Below are 17,335 nucleotides of genomic sequence, written 5' to 3' on the forward strand. Positions count from 1 at the left end.
TAATGCGCTTAGTCTTTTTCCCAACGCTCTTGGTGTATAAATAACGATTTTGACATGTTTTGATCAAAATCCACGTGGTCGCCACAAATGCATCAAATTCATGTCTTGGGCATTGAGATAATGCGCCTAGTCTTTTCCCAACGATCTTGGTGCATAAATAACGATTTTGACATGTTTTGATCAAAATCCACGTGGTCGCCAAAAATGCACAAATTCATGTCTTGGGCATTGAGATAATGCGCGTAGTCTTTTTCCCAACGATCTTGGTGCATAATTAACGATTTTTACATATTTTGATCAAAATCCATGTGGCCTCAGAAAAATAATTTAACATTTTTGAATCACACACATGCGGTTATCAAACGTGCACGTTATCAACTCTTTCAGCATCAAGATAATGCGTTTGAAAGCTTTTACAACTCTAAATTCATGTGTAAAGAATAATTTTGGGTACATTTTGCTCTAAAACTTTTGACCGAGACCACAGAGAAGAGTTATATTGAATTGTTACACTTCTAAGAGTCATAGGGAATAAGCTAGCGAAAGTCCGAACTCGATACATGACCTAGGGAATGAAATATGTTGATTTTTATTATATTGAGTTCGCAGTTTTTCCTGTTCCCGATTCACTCGAAGTCGTATAACTTTTGTTCCTGTTGAACCAGCTTCCTGAAAATCAATAGCGTCCGTTCTTAATGTCCAACGTACCCGTATACCAAATTTCAACACAATCGGCCACTTTTAAAAAGAGTTAGAGCGCACACGGACGGACGGACGGACGGACGGACGACAATACAAAACTATAAAGGATCTGAGGATCCTTAATAACGAAAATCAAATCCTCTCTATTTAGAGGTGTGCCATTTTGGAGTAGGAATTTCTATAAAATCGATGTTCAATACGTAGAGACGTTAAATCTATTCCTTTTTATGAGTGATGCCTTTTGAAAACAAAATTAATCTGAACGACCTTGCTTCGAAATCAAGTATTTCTATGGGAATTTTTTTATTTGTGAAAAAAAGTTTGCTCTATTCTTATATTAAGTTATTAGATATGGAATGGATATGAGTATAAGATTCGTAAACTTTATAGCATGATCAAATATAATCACATTCTTTTGTCACGTTAAGGATGGTTACAGTAATACCTACAGACAAACCTAGATACTATGTTTATTAAGGATCCTCAGATCCTTTATAGTTTTGTATTGTCGTCCGTCCGTCCGTCCGTCCGTCCGTCCGTCCGTCCGTCCGTCCGTCCGTGTGCGCTCTAACTCTTTTTAAAAGTGGCCGATTGTGTTGAAATTTGGTAAACGGGTACGTTGGACATTAAGAACGGACGCTATTGATTTTCAGGAAGCTGGTTCAACAGGAACAAAAGTTATACGACTTCGAGTGAATCGGGAACAGGAAAAACTGCGAACTCAATATAATAGAAATCAACATATTTCATTCCCTAGGTCATGTATCGAGTTCGGACTTTCGCTAGATTATTCCCTATGACTCTTAGATGTGTAACAATTCAATATAACTCTTCTCTGTGGTCTCGGTCAAAAGTTTTAGAGCAAAATGTACCCAAAATTATTCTTTACACATGAATTTAGAGTTGTAAAAGCTTTCAAACAAACGCATTATCTTGATGCTGAAAGAGTTGATAACGTGCACGTTTGATAACCGCATGTGTGTGATTCAAAAATGTTAAATTATTTTTCTGAGGCCACATGGATTTTGATCAAAATATTGTAACAGTTTAGTTTATTTATATTCAAATTTCAAAATTACCGCTTGCTACGTTAGGCAGGATATAGGTGAGATGGCGGCACTTGTACGCGTGCTTCTTTCCTCGCGCAGAATCGCGTAATTTTTTCACTTCATTTCCGTTTTAAAGCCAACGAGGTTGTACTTGTAGAGCGTGGCATTGTGAATTCTTCTTAAACCAGTGGGTAATATTTGCCATCATTCACGTAAAATCTCTGGCAATTTTACCTGTTTTATTGGCGTTGTCGAGTAGAGTAACTCAGAAGCCGTTTTCTCCGTTGTGAGGCTATATCTGGTGGAAGTTCATCGCCCTACCTACATGTAAGTGAAATGGCGTTGGTTTTCTTTTACGTTATGTTATCTAAAATTCTTTCAGATTCACAACCTCTTGGATAATTTCCATATTTAATTGATTTAAGTATTTTTCATTACCCTCCTGACGATTTCAGGTATGTTATTAAAAATCTCGTTAGGGAGTGTTACATCTTCATTACTTTTAGGGGGTCCATGTAGTAGATGAATTCTTGTACCGATCAATCCATGTAGTAGATGAATTCTTGTATGTAAATGAATTTGCATCTTGCGAATATTCCGGAGTACGAACACCTGATTGCCGGCAGCTATCCGGCGTACCACCGAGTAGATAAGCGCTAACACCTAAACGATACCGGGAGCGACCAGCTGATTGTGGAATTTTCGGAAGTTACGATCTTTTACACAACCTTTTTTATTTGCTTCAATACCGTTAATCTAGTGTAACCTTCCGACGATTTATGATCGGAGCTTTGTATTTTGTTCGCATCAAGTTTTTGAGGTCGTGACTCTCTTCAAGAGCAACGCACCTGTATTTAACGTATGGGTAAACGAGCCGGCTACGAGTAAGCTATTTTTGGCCCTTCCGGCTCATATAATCGTTCCGAGCGTTGTAGCTTGGGGTTTGTTTTTTTGTGTTACAGAACTGGAACTTCGAAGGAGAGCTCTTTTTCGGAGGAGACAGCGTATGTGTTATTCAAGGTAAGATTTTTAATTTACTTGTACCCAGTGTTGCCTATATGAGTTGTTATTCGGGTTAACTGAATTCAATCTTGGAATCTATTTGAAAGCTTAACTACATTTTTGCTCGATCATTGTTGTAGGGGGCTGGTAACGTAATTATTAGGGAAGTGTTCATGAATTTATTTGGGGATTATTTTTGTCATTTAAAGTATTTGTTATTGTCGTATTGAAGATACATTTTATTTGCCGATCCTGCACCGTTTTGTCAGGATTAATAAAATCAGAATTGCTCGTAGTGAATTTATTATTTGGCTCTCTTGTGTTTTCCCAATTTCTATACAGGAGAGGTCAGAATTTGTGCAAAATTGGGAGGCGCTCAACTAATCATTTCTAGTGACTACCAAAGATCAAAAACTTATGTTATATGCCCAAACGAACAAACCGCTGTGGAAGATTCTCCTCTCGAGCCCTTCTTTTAATTAAGAATCTGAGCTAGCTGGCCGTTTATGCGGCGGGGTTTGAGTTTTACAGCGCCGAACTAACCTCACGTTATAATATGTCAAAATCGTTAATTATGCACCAAGATCGTTGGGAAAAAGACTACGCGCATTATCTCAATGCCCAAGACATGAATTTGATGCATTTTTGGCGACCACGTGGATTTTGATCAAAACACGTCAAAATCGTTATTTATGCACCAAGATCGTTGGGAAAAGACTAGGCGCATTATCTCAATGCCCAAGACATGAATTTGATGCATTTTGGCGACCACGTGGATTTTGATCAAAACATGTCAAAATCGTTATTTATGCACCAAGAGCGTTGGGAAAAAGACTAAGCGCATTATCTCAATGCCCAAGACATGAATTTGATGAATTTTTGGCGAAAACGTGGATTTTGATCAAAACATGTCAAAATCGTTATTTATGGCACCAAGATCGTTGGGAAAAAGATCAAGAGCATTATCTCAATGATCTAAACATGAATTTGATCTATTTTTATGGACCACATGGATTTTGATCAAAACATGTCAAACTCGTTATTTATGCACCAAGATCGTTGGGAAAAAAACCAAGAGCATTATCTCAAAGCCCAAGACATGAATTTGATGCATTTTTGTTAACTATAAAATGTATTTTGTAAGATTAAAATAAATTGTCGTTAAAAGTGATTGTAATACTGAGGATCCTTCGATATTTCGTTGTATCGGTTTATTTTCCATTAAATGCGTTTTTTTTAAATACCTAGATTCATCAAAGCTGCCAAAATTGGGGAAGAAATTGTAATTCATGCTTGCACTACAAAAGCTGGAGGTACCTTAGGATTTACAAACTGTCTTATCAAGAGTAAGAAAAACGATGACATTTTAGCATTTGGAAATCATACAAAATATTTATTACGTCCCAGGAAAGTGAAGTAGAAGTTTTAATAATTATGTGTAAATAAGACGAATACGTAAATAATAATAAATAAATATGTCATACACAGAACAATAAATAAAACTGTTATTAGTATTGCTGCTGCTTTTATTTTATATTTTGAGTTAATGGCAATGTTTAAGTAATGCTTAAGATAGGCAACGTACATGCGAGTAGGCATGCAGATACTTGAACTAGATAATTTTCACTTCATAGCTTTGAGCTAAATACGTACACACGACAGCAAAGCGGGTATATTTTTTTTAAAGCTGAACATTGAATTTTTTCATTGCCAGCTATTAAGATGAATAGGTATAGATGTTTTATAGGTGCTTTAAAGGATGATGTCCATTTAAAACCCAGCGACGGAAGGGAGCGAGGTTTTAACGGTTCGAGTCTTTATTATAAAACAGCGTGATATTTTTTGTAACACTGAGAAGCACATTTTCTCCGAATTATTCGTCTTTTATTAATATTTTTTCATGAGAGAAAAATTTTTCTCAAGATTGGCGTAGGTAGTAACATTGTATAACCATGGTAATAGAATCAACAACATTAGGTACGAAAACTTAAGCAGCGTACTAAGTAGTGCATAAAGGACGTTGCCAATGACGACGTACTTTATAAGAAACAATGAATTTTATAGATAACTTAAGAAACGAGTAAAAAGAAAGAAACGGTTTTAAGTACTTATACCAACCTAAAAAGAGGCCCTAACCACTGAATCTTCAACACCCTGTATATACCTTGTTTTTTAGTGTATAGTGCATCTCTACACCTTTTCCACTTTTATTCGAGAAACTATCAAGTTAATTTGAGAAAGTATCAATTGTACCTATTTGAGAATAGTCAAATGTATTTGAGAAAACAACAAATGTAGTTCAGAATAGTGATTTGTATTTGAGAAGGCATCAAATGAATTTGAGAGTAGTAAATTGTATTCAAGAAATGGTAAAATTAAGTATTTGAGAATCAATTGAAAATTAGAAAAACAAAATCATATGTATAACATAGCCTGATGCTGCCGCTGCTGTTGCGGGACTACATACAGTAGCGGAATTATAAAAATTTGATTCTTAATTATAATTCATTAGGAATAATATTACATTCTGAAACACAATAAAATTAAATGATACTTTCTCAAATACAATTGACTATTCTCAAATACATTTGATGTTTTCTCAAATCCAACTGACTATTCTCATCTACTTTGACGTGTTCTCAAATGCAAGTAACAATTCTCAAATACAATTTACAACTTCTCGAATAAAAGTGGAAAAGGTGTAGTAACATATTTTTTTAAGTCACGTGTATTCTGCGTGTCGGAGTAAGGTAACTTTACATAAAAATTGCAGCTGAAATAAATTACTAAATTTAATTATTACGTCCAGAGTTGGACTGGGTCAAGCATAGAGTGACCCAGTGACCCGGTGACCCAGTTAGTTTACTGACCCAGTGACCCGGTGACTCAGTGACCCGGTGACCCAGTTGACCCGGTGACCCAGCTTGCTCCGGTGACCCAGCTTGACCCAGAGACCCAGTTTGACCCAGTGACTGTAACGAGTGGTTTTATTTCGCGCCAAATTTCATTAAAAAATTCGAAATTCCTTGTCATGATAGTGCAGGTCACTCTGTATATTTCATTATTTGTTCCGGTTAGAAATTTTGTGTTTGGGCATTTCGGTTCGCTCAAGACTATGGTCCGATAGATTTAATTTCGCTCAGATTTAATTTCGTCGTGGGAAGATGCAAAGCTGATTGACGTCATCATGAGTAATGCGAGTTTTTTTGTCGTTTGTTTATCAACTTTGGCGCCGTCTAGACCGAGAAAAGGAGCGGATGTAGCACCGAGCTATCAGAGATAAGGGGCCTTTTTAACGTCATCAGCAGAAAACCGTGAGATCAGTTGGTCAGCAGTTCTTTGAGGTTAATGACGAAGTTAGAGTGGGTTAAGTCTTCTTTATCTGAACCAATGGGAGAATTTCTAGCGGGAGCCATTTTTGTTTTATGGTAATTTGGGTGTGGTTTTTTTCATTTCAATTCTGAAGAAGGGGATCGTTTTAGAAGAGTCTCGCGTTTAGTACGTCGAGGGGTCAACACGTACTTTGAGTGATCGCGTTTTAGAAAAGACTCGCGGTTAGTACGTCGAGGGGTCAACCCGTACCTTGAGTGATCGCGTTTTAGAAGAGACTCGCGTTTAGTACGTCGAGGGGTCAACACGTACTTTGAGTGATCGCGTTTTAGAAAAGACTCGCGGTTAGTATTTCAAGCGGTCAACACGTACCTTGAGCGATAGTTTTGGTACACTTGGCGGTTTGAGCCACCGGCTTATTTCGGTTGCTCCCAGTTGCGTGCTTTTTGCACCCGTTTCGAAGTGTTATTTTTCTTTGCGCGTTGATTTTTTGGCGAAGAAGACCCAGGTTCCAATCAGGTGATATTTTGGCGAACCCTTGAGCTTCACCCCAGTTTACTTTGGATGCAGTGAATCGCGTTAGGATACGTTGTGTTTTCTCGAGGATACCTAATTCAAAGTGCTGCCCTAGTCCTCAAGGCGCAGAATTTCGGGATCCGCCCCAGGTGGAATTTCCTACTAGTGCCGTACTGTCATTTGTCGAAGGAGCGCTGCGTTTCGGAGAGATATTTGCCCCAAGAAGAGCTGGTGAAATAATACTTTGAACCATCACAGTTTCCCGTCGGATAGTGATCATAAAAGTTTGTGTTCTGCTGTACCGCTAACTCAAAAATCCGTCTTCCGCAGGCGGTCAAAGCTAATAAACTGATAAAATAAAATTAAATACCCTGTGCTGTGTAGAAACTTTGGCAACTAGCCGTCTCCCACTCGCCACGCGAAGGATTTCCGGGACTAAGTTTCCGTTCAAACACTAAACTTTGCTTTCGTTCCGAGGAAGGATAGGCACCGTGGATTTTTGTTTCCGTGTGTTAAATTCAAGCCACCCCCTAGGAAGTCACAGAGACCTAAGTGTCAGGTTTCATCACATCCACCCTGTACCAGAGGAAAGAGCAGTTCACAAGATCGGCTGTACAAATGTTGTAAAGGTTAGTCTAATTAAATTTGTAACATTCTGTAAAATTCCACTTTTTGGTAATTAAGCTATAGTAAAAAAAAATTTTTGAGTTGATTGTTTATTAAAGTCCAATGAACGATTACCAAAGAGTAGGATAAATTTTTGTGTTTATTTAAATAAGTCCCAGCCCATGCTGGATTAAAAACCGATTACCTGTTGTTGCAATTTTCAAACTGTAGAGGATGGCCACCCCTTGAGTAAATTAGTTTCACCTGTTAGGATTTTTTAGTTAGTAGTTGTCATTGTTAAGCTAGTGTTTTTACAAGGAGAAGAGAAGAACTGCTAGATCCCTGTAAATTGTTTGTATCGCTAATCTCATTTCAATATATTATCTATTTGGTGTCAATGTGCCTGTCTTTAACGAAGAACGAGGGGAAGGAAAGGAGGAGTAGGAGTTGAGGCAGGAGACTGGTAGGCGGCAGGTTAAGGTTTGTTACGCAGTTTCAAAAGAGTTAAAAGCCCACCGATTTGAGTTAGCCGGAGCATTTATTTTTATCGATTGAGCAGCCTAAGAAGAAGACGGTTTGCCTTGCCGGGCGGAACCGATGGTAATTTTCAAGTCCAGAAGGAACACCCGTAGCATGACCCAGCTTGACCCGGTGACCCAGCTTGACCCGGTGACCCAGTTTGACCCGGTGACCCAGCTTGGCCCAGTGACCCATCTTGACCCAGCTTTACTCAGTCACCCGTCTTGAGCCGGTGGCCCAGTAATTAAATTATTGTTAGGTATCATCCAAAACAATTTCAAGTAACTTTTAATTTTAAAAAAAACTTCCTCAATAATACTCGACAACAAGCACGTAGCCCAATTTCATTCAAGAGAACTAATACCTAAAAAAATCAAATGCATTTGTTTATAGTTTGTAGTCAAGTAGTCAATGAAAGTATTTAGAGAAAAGATTTATTTGGATTAAGCTAACTAGTAGAAAAAAATTAAATGTGAATGAACACCTGTAAGCAAACTGGTAAGCCCTGAAGCAAAGAAATAACATTATTCTTATACAATTCGGGACATGGAAAGTTTTTTACGGCAGTATTAAAGCAAACATCACAGAAATGGCAGTTGTCAAGAAATCGAGTATTATTTTCAACGAACCAGCATTTCATTTATTTCATAATCTGTACACTTGAACCGAGGGCACTGACTTAACTGCGTTATTCGATCAAACTAGGGTGACTGGGTCGAATTGGGTCCCCGGGTGAAATTGGGTCGCTGGGTCAAACTGGGTCACTGGGTCAAACTGGGTCACTGGATCAAGTTGGGTCACTGGGTTAAACTGGGTCACTGGGTCAAACTGGGTCACTGGGTCTAACTGAAAAGAGTATGACGTGACCCAGCGACCCAGTGACCCAGTTTAATTTAGTGACCCAGTGACCCAGTCCAACTCTGATTACGTCCATTTCACAGCATTTTGCTGTGGGGTCACCAATTTTCATACTTCTTTTTCCATTAGCAAGGGATTACCATCAGAGTGAAATAGATCATTGGCGTATGAAATGCGGGTCCTTGTTTTAAGTAAAACAATAAGGTAATTATTAACCTCAACGTCATGTAATTTGCAGAAATTTTTACAGTTGGCTTACAACCAACCGTTTTTGTTGTTACGACGTAACCTTATGATCTCATATCAAAAAGCCGTGAAATGAAATATAGTTAGTAATAGTTAGTAACTATAATATTGGACGATATATAGGTACTTACTCATTTATTTGATTTTTAATGGAATATGTATAACATTAAATACATTACTATAGACCAGGGATACTCAAACTGTGGTTCGAAAATCCCTAGGAGCTCGTCATTTAAGTCGCATCAGCTCGCTATAAAATTTACGTCATGGTGGTAGAGGCGACTCAAACGAACGTAACCTTTACCGAAATCGTTTATGCTGAAAGCAAGATTTGAAATACGTCTCATCTCATAGCATAAATGCAATTTTATGTATTTTAACGTTGCGTTGAATGTACCTCTGCTTTATGTAATGGACTGAATGCGTTCTTAGTATGTTTTGTATAGTTTGCAGAAATGACCACTTTTACCTTTTTGGTGGAGATGACAGATTGATCCTTGCGAAAAATATTAATTTGAATTGGAAAATCCAGTGTCATCACGCTACCGTTGCTTAAATTAATTATCTAAGCGTATTAACACGAATGGGGATTTGCTAGCCTTAACCTTGGTAAAGATATTGTCATACTGCCGTTGTTTCCAATATTTTTCATTATTTGTAGGTTAGTTTATATCACATGTTCCTGGCAAACTCGAAGTTGATTATTTTATCATCATATATCATATAACGGGGTTATTCAACAACTGCTGACATTGCTACTTAGTATTGTTTGCCATTTATCATGGAAAGACTTACATTTCTACGAAGCCGTACACGGGCCATACACACACTTGGTGTTCTTATTCCAAAAATAAGTGGAAATTTCGACAAAAAAAGTGGAAACTTCGACAAAAAAGTGGAAATTTTCACAAAAAAGTGAAAATTTCTACAAAAAGTGGAAATGCCCACAAAAAAGTAGAAATTTCAACAAAAAAGTGGAAAATTCGACAAAAAAGTGAAAATTTCGAAAAAAAGTGAAAGCGGCGACAACAAAGCAGAAATTTGACCTTCCCCCGCCGCCCCATCGAGTGACCCATCACTTTAAAGGCCATCAAATATTTTTGTCGAAATTTCCACTTTTTTATGGGAATTTCCACTTTTTTATAGAAATTTCCACTTTTTTGTAGAAATGTTCACTTTTTTGGCGAAATTTTCACTTTTTTGTAGAAGAAGAACACCAAGTGTATATGTGGCCCGTGTACGGCTTCGTACATTTCAACAACGTCTACAAATTGTTCAAATTTATTATGAAAATCACCGTTCTGCAAAGAATGTTTTTCGTGCACTTAATCAATTTATGGTCGTCATGGTCGGCCTTCTGAACGCGCTATTGGCAAAATTATTCATAAATTTGAAACGGAATTTACAGTATTGGATATTCAGCGTCCTGTTCGTTGTCGGGCACGTAGGCCTGCAAATATAGTGGCTGTAGCCGACAGTGTCCCCGAAGACCGCCGTGAATCGATCAATCGCCGTTCTCAACAGCTTGGCTTGTCTTATTCAACAAAATTCAATTTAATATGTTTTATTTACTTTTCAAAAAAGGACCAGTTGTTGAATAACCCTTTATAATATGTGAACCCAGTTATTAGGGTAAACAAGGTTAATTGTTTCAGCATATGCTTGATTTTCCCATTTTAGTTCCTTTCCCGGATATCTTGTCTGCACCGAAACAGTATCGTTTAACACTTGATTATTCAACAAACTAGTAACTTGATCTAGTAAGATACCGTCAAATTGGGCAGGTGTGGTAGATCTCTATCCATCATCTGGAACCGCAATATTACCTACTTCGAGTCACCGAAGTTCGAATCTCGCTTTTAGAAGCAAAAATGTGGGAACAGTATCATGTACCAGTACGAGGTGCCTTGGTTGTTATATCATCCAACATTGGTTACAGTATCGCCTGATGATGGACGAGGCCGTCCGAAATCGATAGCTACCAACTAACATTTTCAATAAAAATTGGTGTAATACATTCGTCTACTATCATCCAACATTAATTTAAGTTTGCATTCTTTATGTATCTTTATGCCTTTGCTGTTGTATCGTTGCATGTATTTATTGTCGCGGGTATTCCACTTGTAAACCTATTGTCCCTATTTATTAGTCGTTAAATATTTATCGCATTTATCGATTTTTTTACAAAGCTAATTCTGTTACTATACTCGTTCTCTCGGAACTAGGTATTACAGGAACAGCTGTTTTGGTTATTGCTTTGTACTTTAGTGTTATAATATTGTGATATTCCTTAGATACGGAATTGGTTACTTTAATATTTTGTATAGCTATGGAATATTCAAACGAGAAGTTGGAAAGCCTAGTGTCGATGCTTTGCAAATTCGTATGGTCTTTTATTTTTGTCTTATTTTTAGTTTCATTTTCACAGGATTTTGTGCCTGCCTGGCTCCCCATAGGGGCTTGCATTCGCTCAGGATTGTTTCAGTGGGAGACCTAGCCCTTTCATGACTAGCCGGCCAATTCCGTTTCCTATCCATCAAGAATCGCTACAGCATTAAGAAAGAGGAATCATTGCAAATGTCCTCGAATCAAACTCTTCTAATCGATTTCACAAAGGTGTCGCTGATTGGGTTTTGCGCCGCTAAATAAGGAGAACATTTCGAAATATCACGCAAAACAGTAAATGTTTTCTTAGCTTTGTGAGAGTGTATTTTCACACATGGTGACAATAAAAACAAAATGTAGAATATTTCTGCATGCTGAACCAGAAATATTGAAACCATCAAAATGGTACCATATCATCGATTGAATTTGCCACAGTAAAAAAGTCCATCAATTACATAAATTTACAGCTCATTAAATATCACATATTTACAGGCCTCGCGCATAGCGAGAGCTGCAGATGCACAATGAACGAGTTTGCGCGGTTTACTTGAATATTTCCAGTGCCGTATAACGAGCATGATACTATAATATAGTAAGATACCCTCAACTGATGAACGCCACTGAAGTAGGAATCTCAATCGACAAAGTTTCCCGGTGGTTGCCGATGTTCTATTCGATCTGCGCCATTATTCGCCATGGTATAGCGCGCAACCTGAACCTATTTGTAATGGATGATGTAATTAAAGTTTAATATTATTTATCTTTGACCTTTATTTATTATTATTATTTTGGTCTTTATTTTTTCTCAGACGCTGCTCATTCTACGCATGTGCGTACTTGAATTTTAACATTAGCTTTATTATTATGGTTAAAATTCCATTGAACAGTCTGCGCATGCTCATATAAACATTTTTTCTTGGTTCAGAACGCTCAGGTGCCAGAGCTAAACGCTACCGAATGCAAAAACTTCGAAATACATATTTTAAAAACTGTAGGAGTAGGTAGTTTACCCTTCGAACGGAGAATAGAGAATGAAACTGCAATAGTGCATCCAACTGCGTTGGAAAACACATTAAATTGCTTTCTGGTTCATTTTTGACGTTCTATTAATTATAAAGGTATCTAAATTTAGAGTGCAATACATTACCCAGCCAAGTGTATGGCAAGATTTTTCTAATTTTTCTGCATTATTTTCTAATTTAACACGTAGAGGCAGTAAGAAAGATGTCCTATGTTGCAATTTACATTATACTCAGAGTATACAGTATACTCTGTATACTCAGTGCGTTTTTTTCGTAACAGGTAACCACGAGTCCGAACGTTTCGTGCCCAATACAGTACCTATACGTATTTTATTACAAAGAATACACTCGTGGTATTATAAAATATAAGCGATCATAAAAGTAACCTTTCTCAAACATTTATTTCATGTAATAAAACTCATTGGAATGAAACTAAGATCTGTCAGTATCAGAACAGAATGATTATTTAAAGCATTATATTATTACAATGTGATAATGATATAATCTAAATTTGATCGTGGGAACCTGTTACGACATATTTTAAACGAATTATTACTGTGCTAATTGGAAGGAGAATCATTGTATCGATACCATCAGAAAAGAGCCAGTTGATTGAACAAATCATAAAAGAAAGAGAAGGCTTGTAAGTTAGGTGCAATTCTCTTACACTTTTTACGATCAACGTGAAAAACTAAACTAGGGGAATTAGTAAACGTCAACAAAGTAAAAAAATCTACAAAATTTGAATGTTAGGCAGCCATCCTTCTGTTGTAGCTTAACAATAGACTTGAAGAAGTGTATTTCTTTATTCCACTTATCCAGTAGCGTTTAATATTAATTGGCTAACCATTAGCGGATTTGCAAGACCACGTAAATTCCTAACAGTTGACATCTAACTAATGATTTACAATACTGCGTCTATTCTAATCTCGCAAGGAAGTAAGCACAAAACTAATGAAGTTGTATTTTCTTGCGAAGTTTAAGTTTAAAGTGTAGGAGGCATTAGAAACCAAGGGCCTAAAGATAAATCACGAACGGACACGGTAGTGAAACCAACCACACCGATACAATAGACCATCAGAACCTGAGGCACATCTGATTCCGAAGCACATTTAATTATTCCATAATAACATACCGGAACGCAACTTCTATACATTGTGTCGGATTTTTATATGAACTATTTCGCTATAGCGAAAGAAGTGTGTTCAAAAATCGATATAATTGATAGTAAGTGTATGGAAAGTACATGAAATATGCTTTCTACTTCCATCATTATTTATAGAAACCTTAGTCAACTTATAATTTTTTTTTATTTTTCCCAATTCAATTTTGAGTAATTGTTAGTTGATGCATTCACTTGGGTTGGGTTCTGTTTCCCGTATAGAACTATTAATCGCTTTTGCAGCAAGTAGAGCAGGGTAAAAAAGAGAACATTAAAGACAATACAATTTTTGAGCTATAATAAATCTAGCTACATGCTTTAATGCGTTTTGAAATAATGTGGTCGGTTGCTGAAGTAAACCTAAGCGGTCATTGTTGAACTTCCTGATACTATTGTACTAATATCTGGACTGAATGTATGAATCATGGGTTTTCTGCTTTCTTTGGAAGACGATTCAATACTATTCAAGGCAAAATTTATCCGAGGACCTACATACTTATTTACTTTGTCTGTTATTTATAGAAATATGTCGGATATATTTTTAATTCTTACAAACTGGGTCTTCGTAAAACGTTTACAATCTAATTAGACCAAATAATGTTAAATATAGAGAAACAACACAATTTGCTGATAAAATTATAGTATGGCTAGTGATTTCTGTAAGGGATATCGAAGCCTTATGTGGGGCGAATAAGAGGCGGAGCACTGGATAGTCATCACTCATCAGCGCAATATTCATAATTTCATGGTCAAGTTGAACGGTTTTATTAATACAGTGTGTCAATTTGAAAAGTTTCAATGTTAATAACTCGCGAAATAAAATAAACCCATAAAGAGAGTCTAAAAAAGCGGCAGAGCACCTCGGTGTGACCCCACGGAGTCATTGGATTTGACCCATTTTCAATTGGCTTGTTACATGTGGTATTTATTTGAACCGAATAGGTTCAAGCGTTTGCCAGAGGCAGAGAGGCGTGACCCTACGGGATCATTGGATTTGACCCATTTTCAATAGGCTTAATACATGTGGCATATAGGTCAACTGTGCAAAGTTTGAATTAAATAGGTTCAAGCGCGTTTGGCGGAGACAGAGAGGCGTGACCCCAAGGGGTCATTGGATTTGGCCCATTTTCAATAAACATGTTACATGTGGCATATAAGTCTACTGTGCAAAGTTTCAATCGAATAGGTTCAAGCGTGTGGCAGGGACAGAGAAGCGTGACCCCACGGGATCATTGGATGTGACCCATAGGCCTATTACTTGTGGCATATAGGTCAACCCTGAGGTCAACTGTGCAAAGTTTGAACTAAATGGGTCCAAGCGTTTGACAGTTATCGTGATCACGGACAGACGGACCCCATCGACTCCCTTATAAAGCTTGCATATCACTTTGCTCTTGCGCTTAATAAAGAATCGAAATATAAACATATATCCTTTATTTTCGAGTTTTTCATGACACTTTGGGTCGAACACATTAATTACGTCAAGTTAAAAATGTCAATCCAACAACTGCAAATAAAAATCAAGTAATAAAAGATCTGCTGCCTTGTATTGTAAAGAAGGCGTACCACTACAAGCACGAAAACGTAGAAACTCTACTCGACTCGACTCGACTTGTAAGGTCATGGTGATCACTTCACTTGTAAATGCAAAAATTTGATGATCTACAGTAAATCATTGCCTAAGAACGAAAAAAAATGGGACAATTAATCTTGACCGTATTTGCCATTACGCATAATAATAAGTTTTTATAAATTTATCAAGTGCTAGTTCATTTTTGAGCATGCCAAAATCTCTAAAACCGAAAATTGTGACCAACACAATCCTGCAAGAGGGAAATTGCTCATCATCTTATCGCATATATCCAGGCATAAAAACCAAATGAGATTTTTTCTCAAATTATCATTGGAAAAATCAAAGTGTAAAAACGCACCTTTTAAAAAAAGAGACTTCCAGTCATTACTCAAAAATGTTCGGCAAATAATCACTCTACAATTTATTTGTTTTTTTTTCTCTAAGTAGATCCGTGTAATTACCATTGCTTGTCTACCAATTAGATTGGAATTCGAAGAGCCAAATTTGCAAGTGAACAATACCTACTCTAATGATTTGACATGGTTTTAGAAACTAAGGTAGTGTTTTTTATTTGTTTGTCCTATATGTTACCTGTCCATCTATTTTTAATCTCTTAATTGTAAATATTGTAGCTGTTAAATAAATTATTTGCGGCGGTTAATGACTCTCACCTTTAACACTATTAATAGCAATTTTAATGACATGTCATACTTCTTTAATAATATTGCCTTCAGCTCCACAATTTACAACAGTGAAAAAAAGATTTAGATATCTTTCGTAATTAGCAACATTTTTCGACATAATTAGTAATAAGGTTTCACATAAAAGCTACATCATTATTTAAAGCTAATTACATCTAATTTCGCAAGCTTAACAGCATTTAGAGAGTAATTTATGTTCTTATTATTCTAATTCGGCAAGTCAATTTCGATGACGTGCTCCAACGTAATGGCCTTATTAGTACCGAGAAAAAATTTCGCAAACTTTACGCTCGAACCGCATGGAAAGAAAAGAAGATTAATTAAATGATGTTCGATGTGCCTAGTCATAAAAGGAAACACAACCTATTTTAGCATATACGGTTTTTTTTTACGATTTCTTGGTTACACTCATTATACGCCAATTATATTTCTATACAAAAAGGCTGGCCAAAGTTGGATATTCATGGACCTCTAAAATGCAGGTACAGACCATAGGGAAGGTAATCAATGAATTATATAGGTCGTAAATCGACAGGTCCCTTCAGGTATAGTTCTTCTTGTAATTGGAAATTTTTTTGTAGTAAAAATTAAAGAATGGCGTGTCTTTCTCTTTAGCATTACAATTATTCTATTTTTAATTCTGCATATAGCTCAAATTAGTGTTTATATTCGATATTGACAATTCATTTCAATCATCCTGTAATATGTGTAGCATTATTGGTATTTAAAAAGGTTAGGAAGGGTACCTACATATCCACATTGTCTTTACCATGAGAGCCGAATTAAATCCCAAATATAATACTACAACATATCTTTGTAAATTCTAACGGTTAGTAATGACTTCTTCCCTCCCTCTTGATAACTTTCCGCCTGTAAGTTAGGTGGCACTACTCGCAAGTTATTTGCAAATTTGACATTAGTCTTGGATGTAGAACTTGGAGGTCCATATTTACGTGTAGTGGAAATTTAAAGCCGGTGTTAATATTTTATAATATGTACAGGGTGACCAAATAAGAATGCGAGGTACTGTATCTGGGAACCTGTCCATCGTAAAGGCTTGCGGTAAAAAAATTATTACTAAAACGGCCACGGGAAAAACCAGGGAAACATTTTTAAGTTTCTGAAATGGCCGCTAGGGGGCGTAACTGCAATCTGGAATCTAAAAAAGTGATGTTTCTGTGAATTCCGCTATATTAAAAGTTATTCTTCGGCTACAAATATTATAATATTTGAAGTTTTGTTAGTTTCACATATCACCGCTTGAAGGCTTTTTTCGACATTCCGTCAGAAATGGTTAATTTTCTCAAAAAAAATAAATTCATTGTTTCAATTTTTTTTCATGAAAAAGTAGCTAAATGATGCCCTAAACAAGCATCCCGATATCTTGTTCCTAACCTAAAACTTAGGCCAAAGAAAATTTTATACCCTCAAATTTTTTCGCATCTAAATTCGCAAACAGTTGCTTACTATGTCAAGTGATTCAGGGGGCCATCGGTAACGTTAAATAAAATTGCGGTAAAGTGTTACCAACTTTTATTTTGAGTGGAAATTTTCATCTAACAAAGTTGCTGTTCTTATGTTATCAATCGCGTAATCAAAACATGCGTCGTTAAGTAAATCCTGTAAAACCGAATGCCCTAATTCTCTTTCTCCTCAACTAAGCT

At 36.6% G+C, this 17,335-nt stretch overlaps 1 protein-coding gene across 1 annotated transcript in view; it reads left to right on the plus strand.

Moving 5' to 3' along the window:
• LOC116164651 (acyl-coenzyme A thioesterase 13-like) overlaps nucleotides 1-4,196 on the plus strand; it is a 13,426-nt gene extending 9,230 nt beyond the window's left edge. Inside the window, exon 3 of the mRNA XM_031478847.1 lies at nucleotides 4,002-4,196. Coding sequence (XP_031334707.1) covers nucleotides 4,002-4,173 — 172 coding nt within the window. The 3' untranslated portion in view covers nucleotides 4,174-4,196. The remainder of the gene's footprint in view (nucleotides 1-4,001) is intronic.
• The last annotated feature ends 13,139 nt before the right edge of the window (nucleotides 4,197-17,335 follow it).

The sequence above is a fragment of the Photinus pyralis genome, unplaced genomic scaffold (genome assembly GCF_008802855.1).
Source record: "Photinus pyralis isolate 1611_PpyrPB1 unplaced genomic scaffold, Ppyr1.3 Ppyr1.4_LG2, whole genome shotgun sequence".
NCBI classification, from domain to species: Eukaryota; Metazoa; Arthropoda; class Insecta; order Coleoptera; family Lampyridae; genus Photinus; species Photinus pyralis.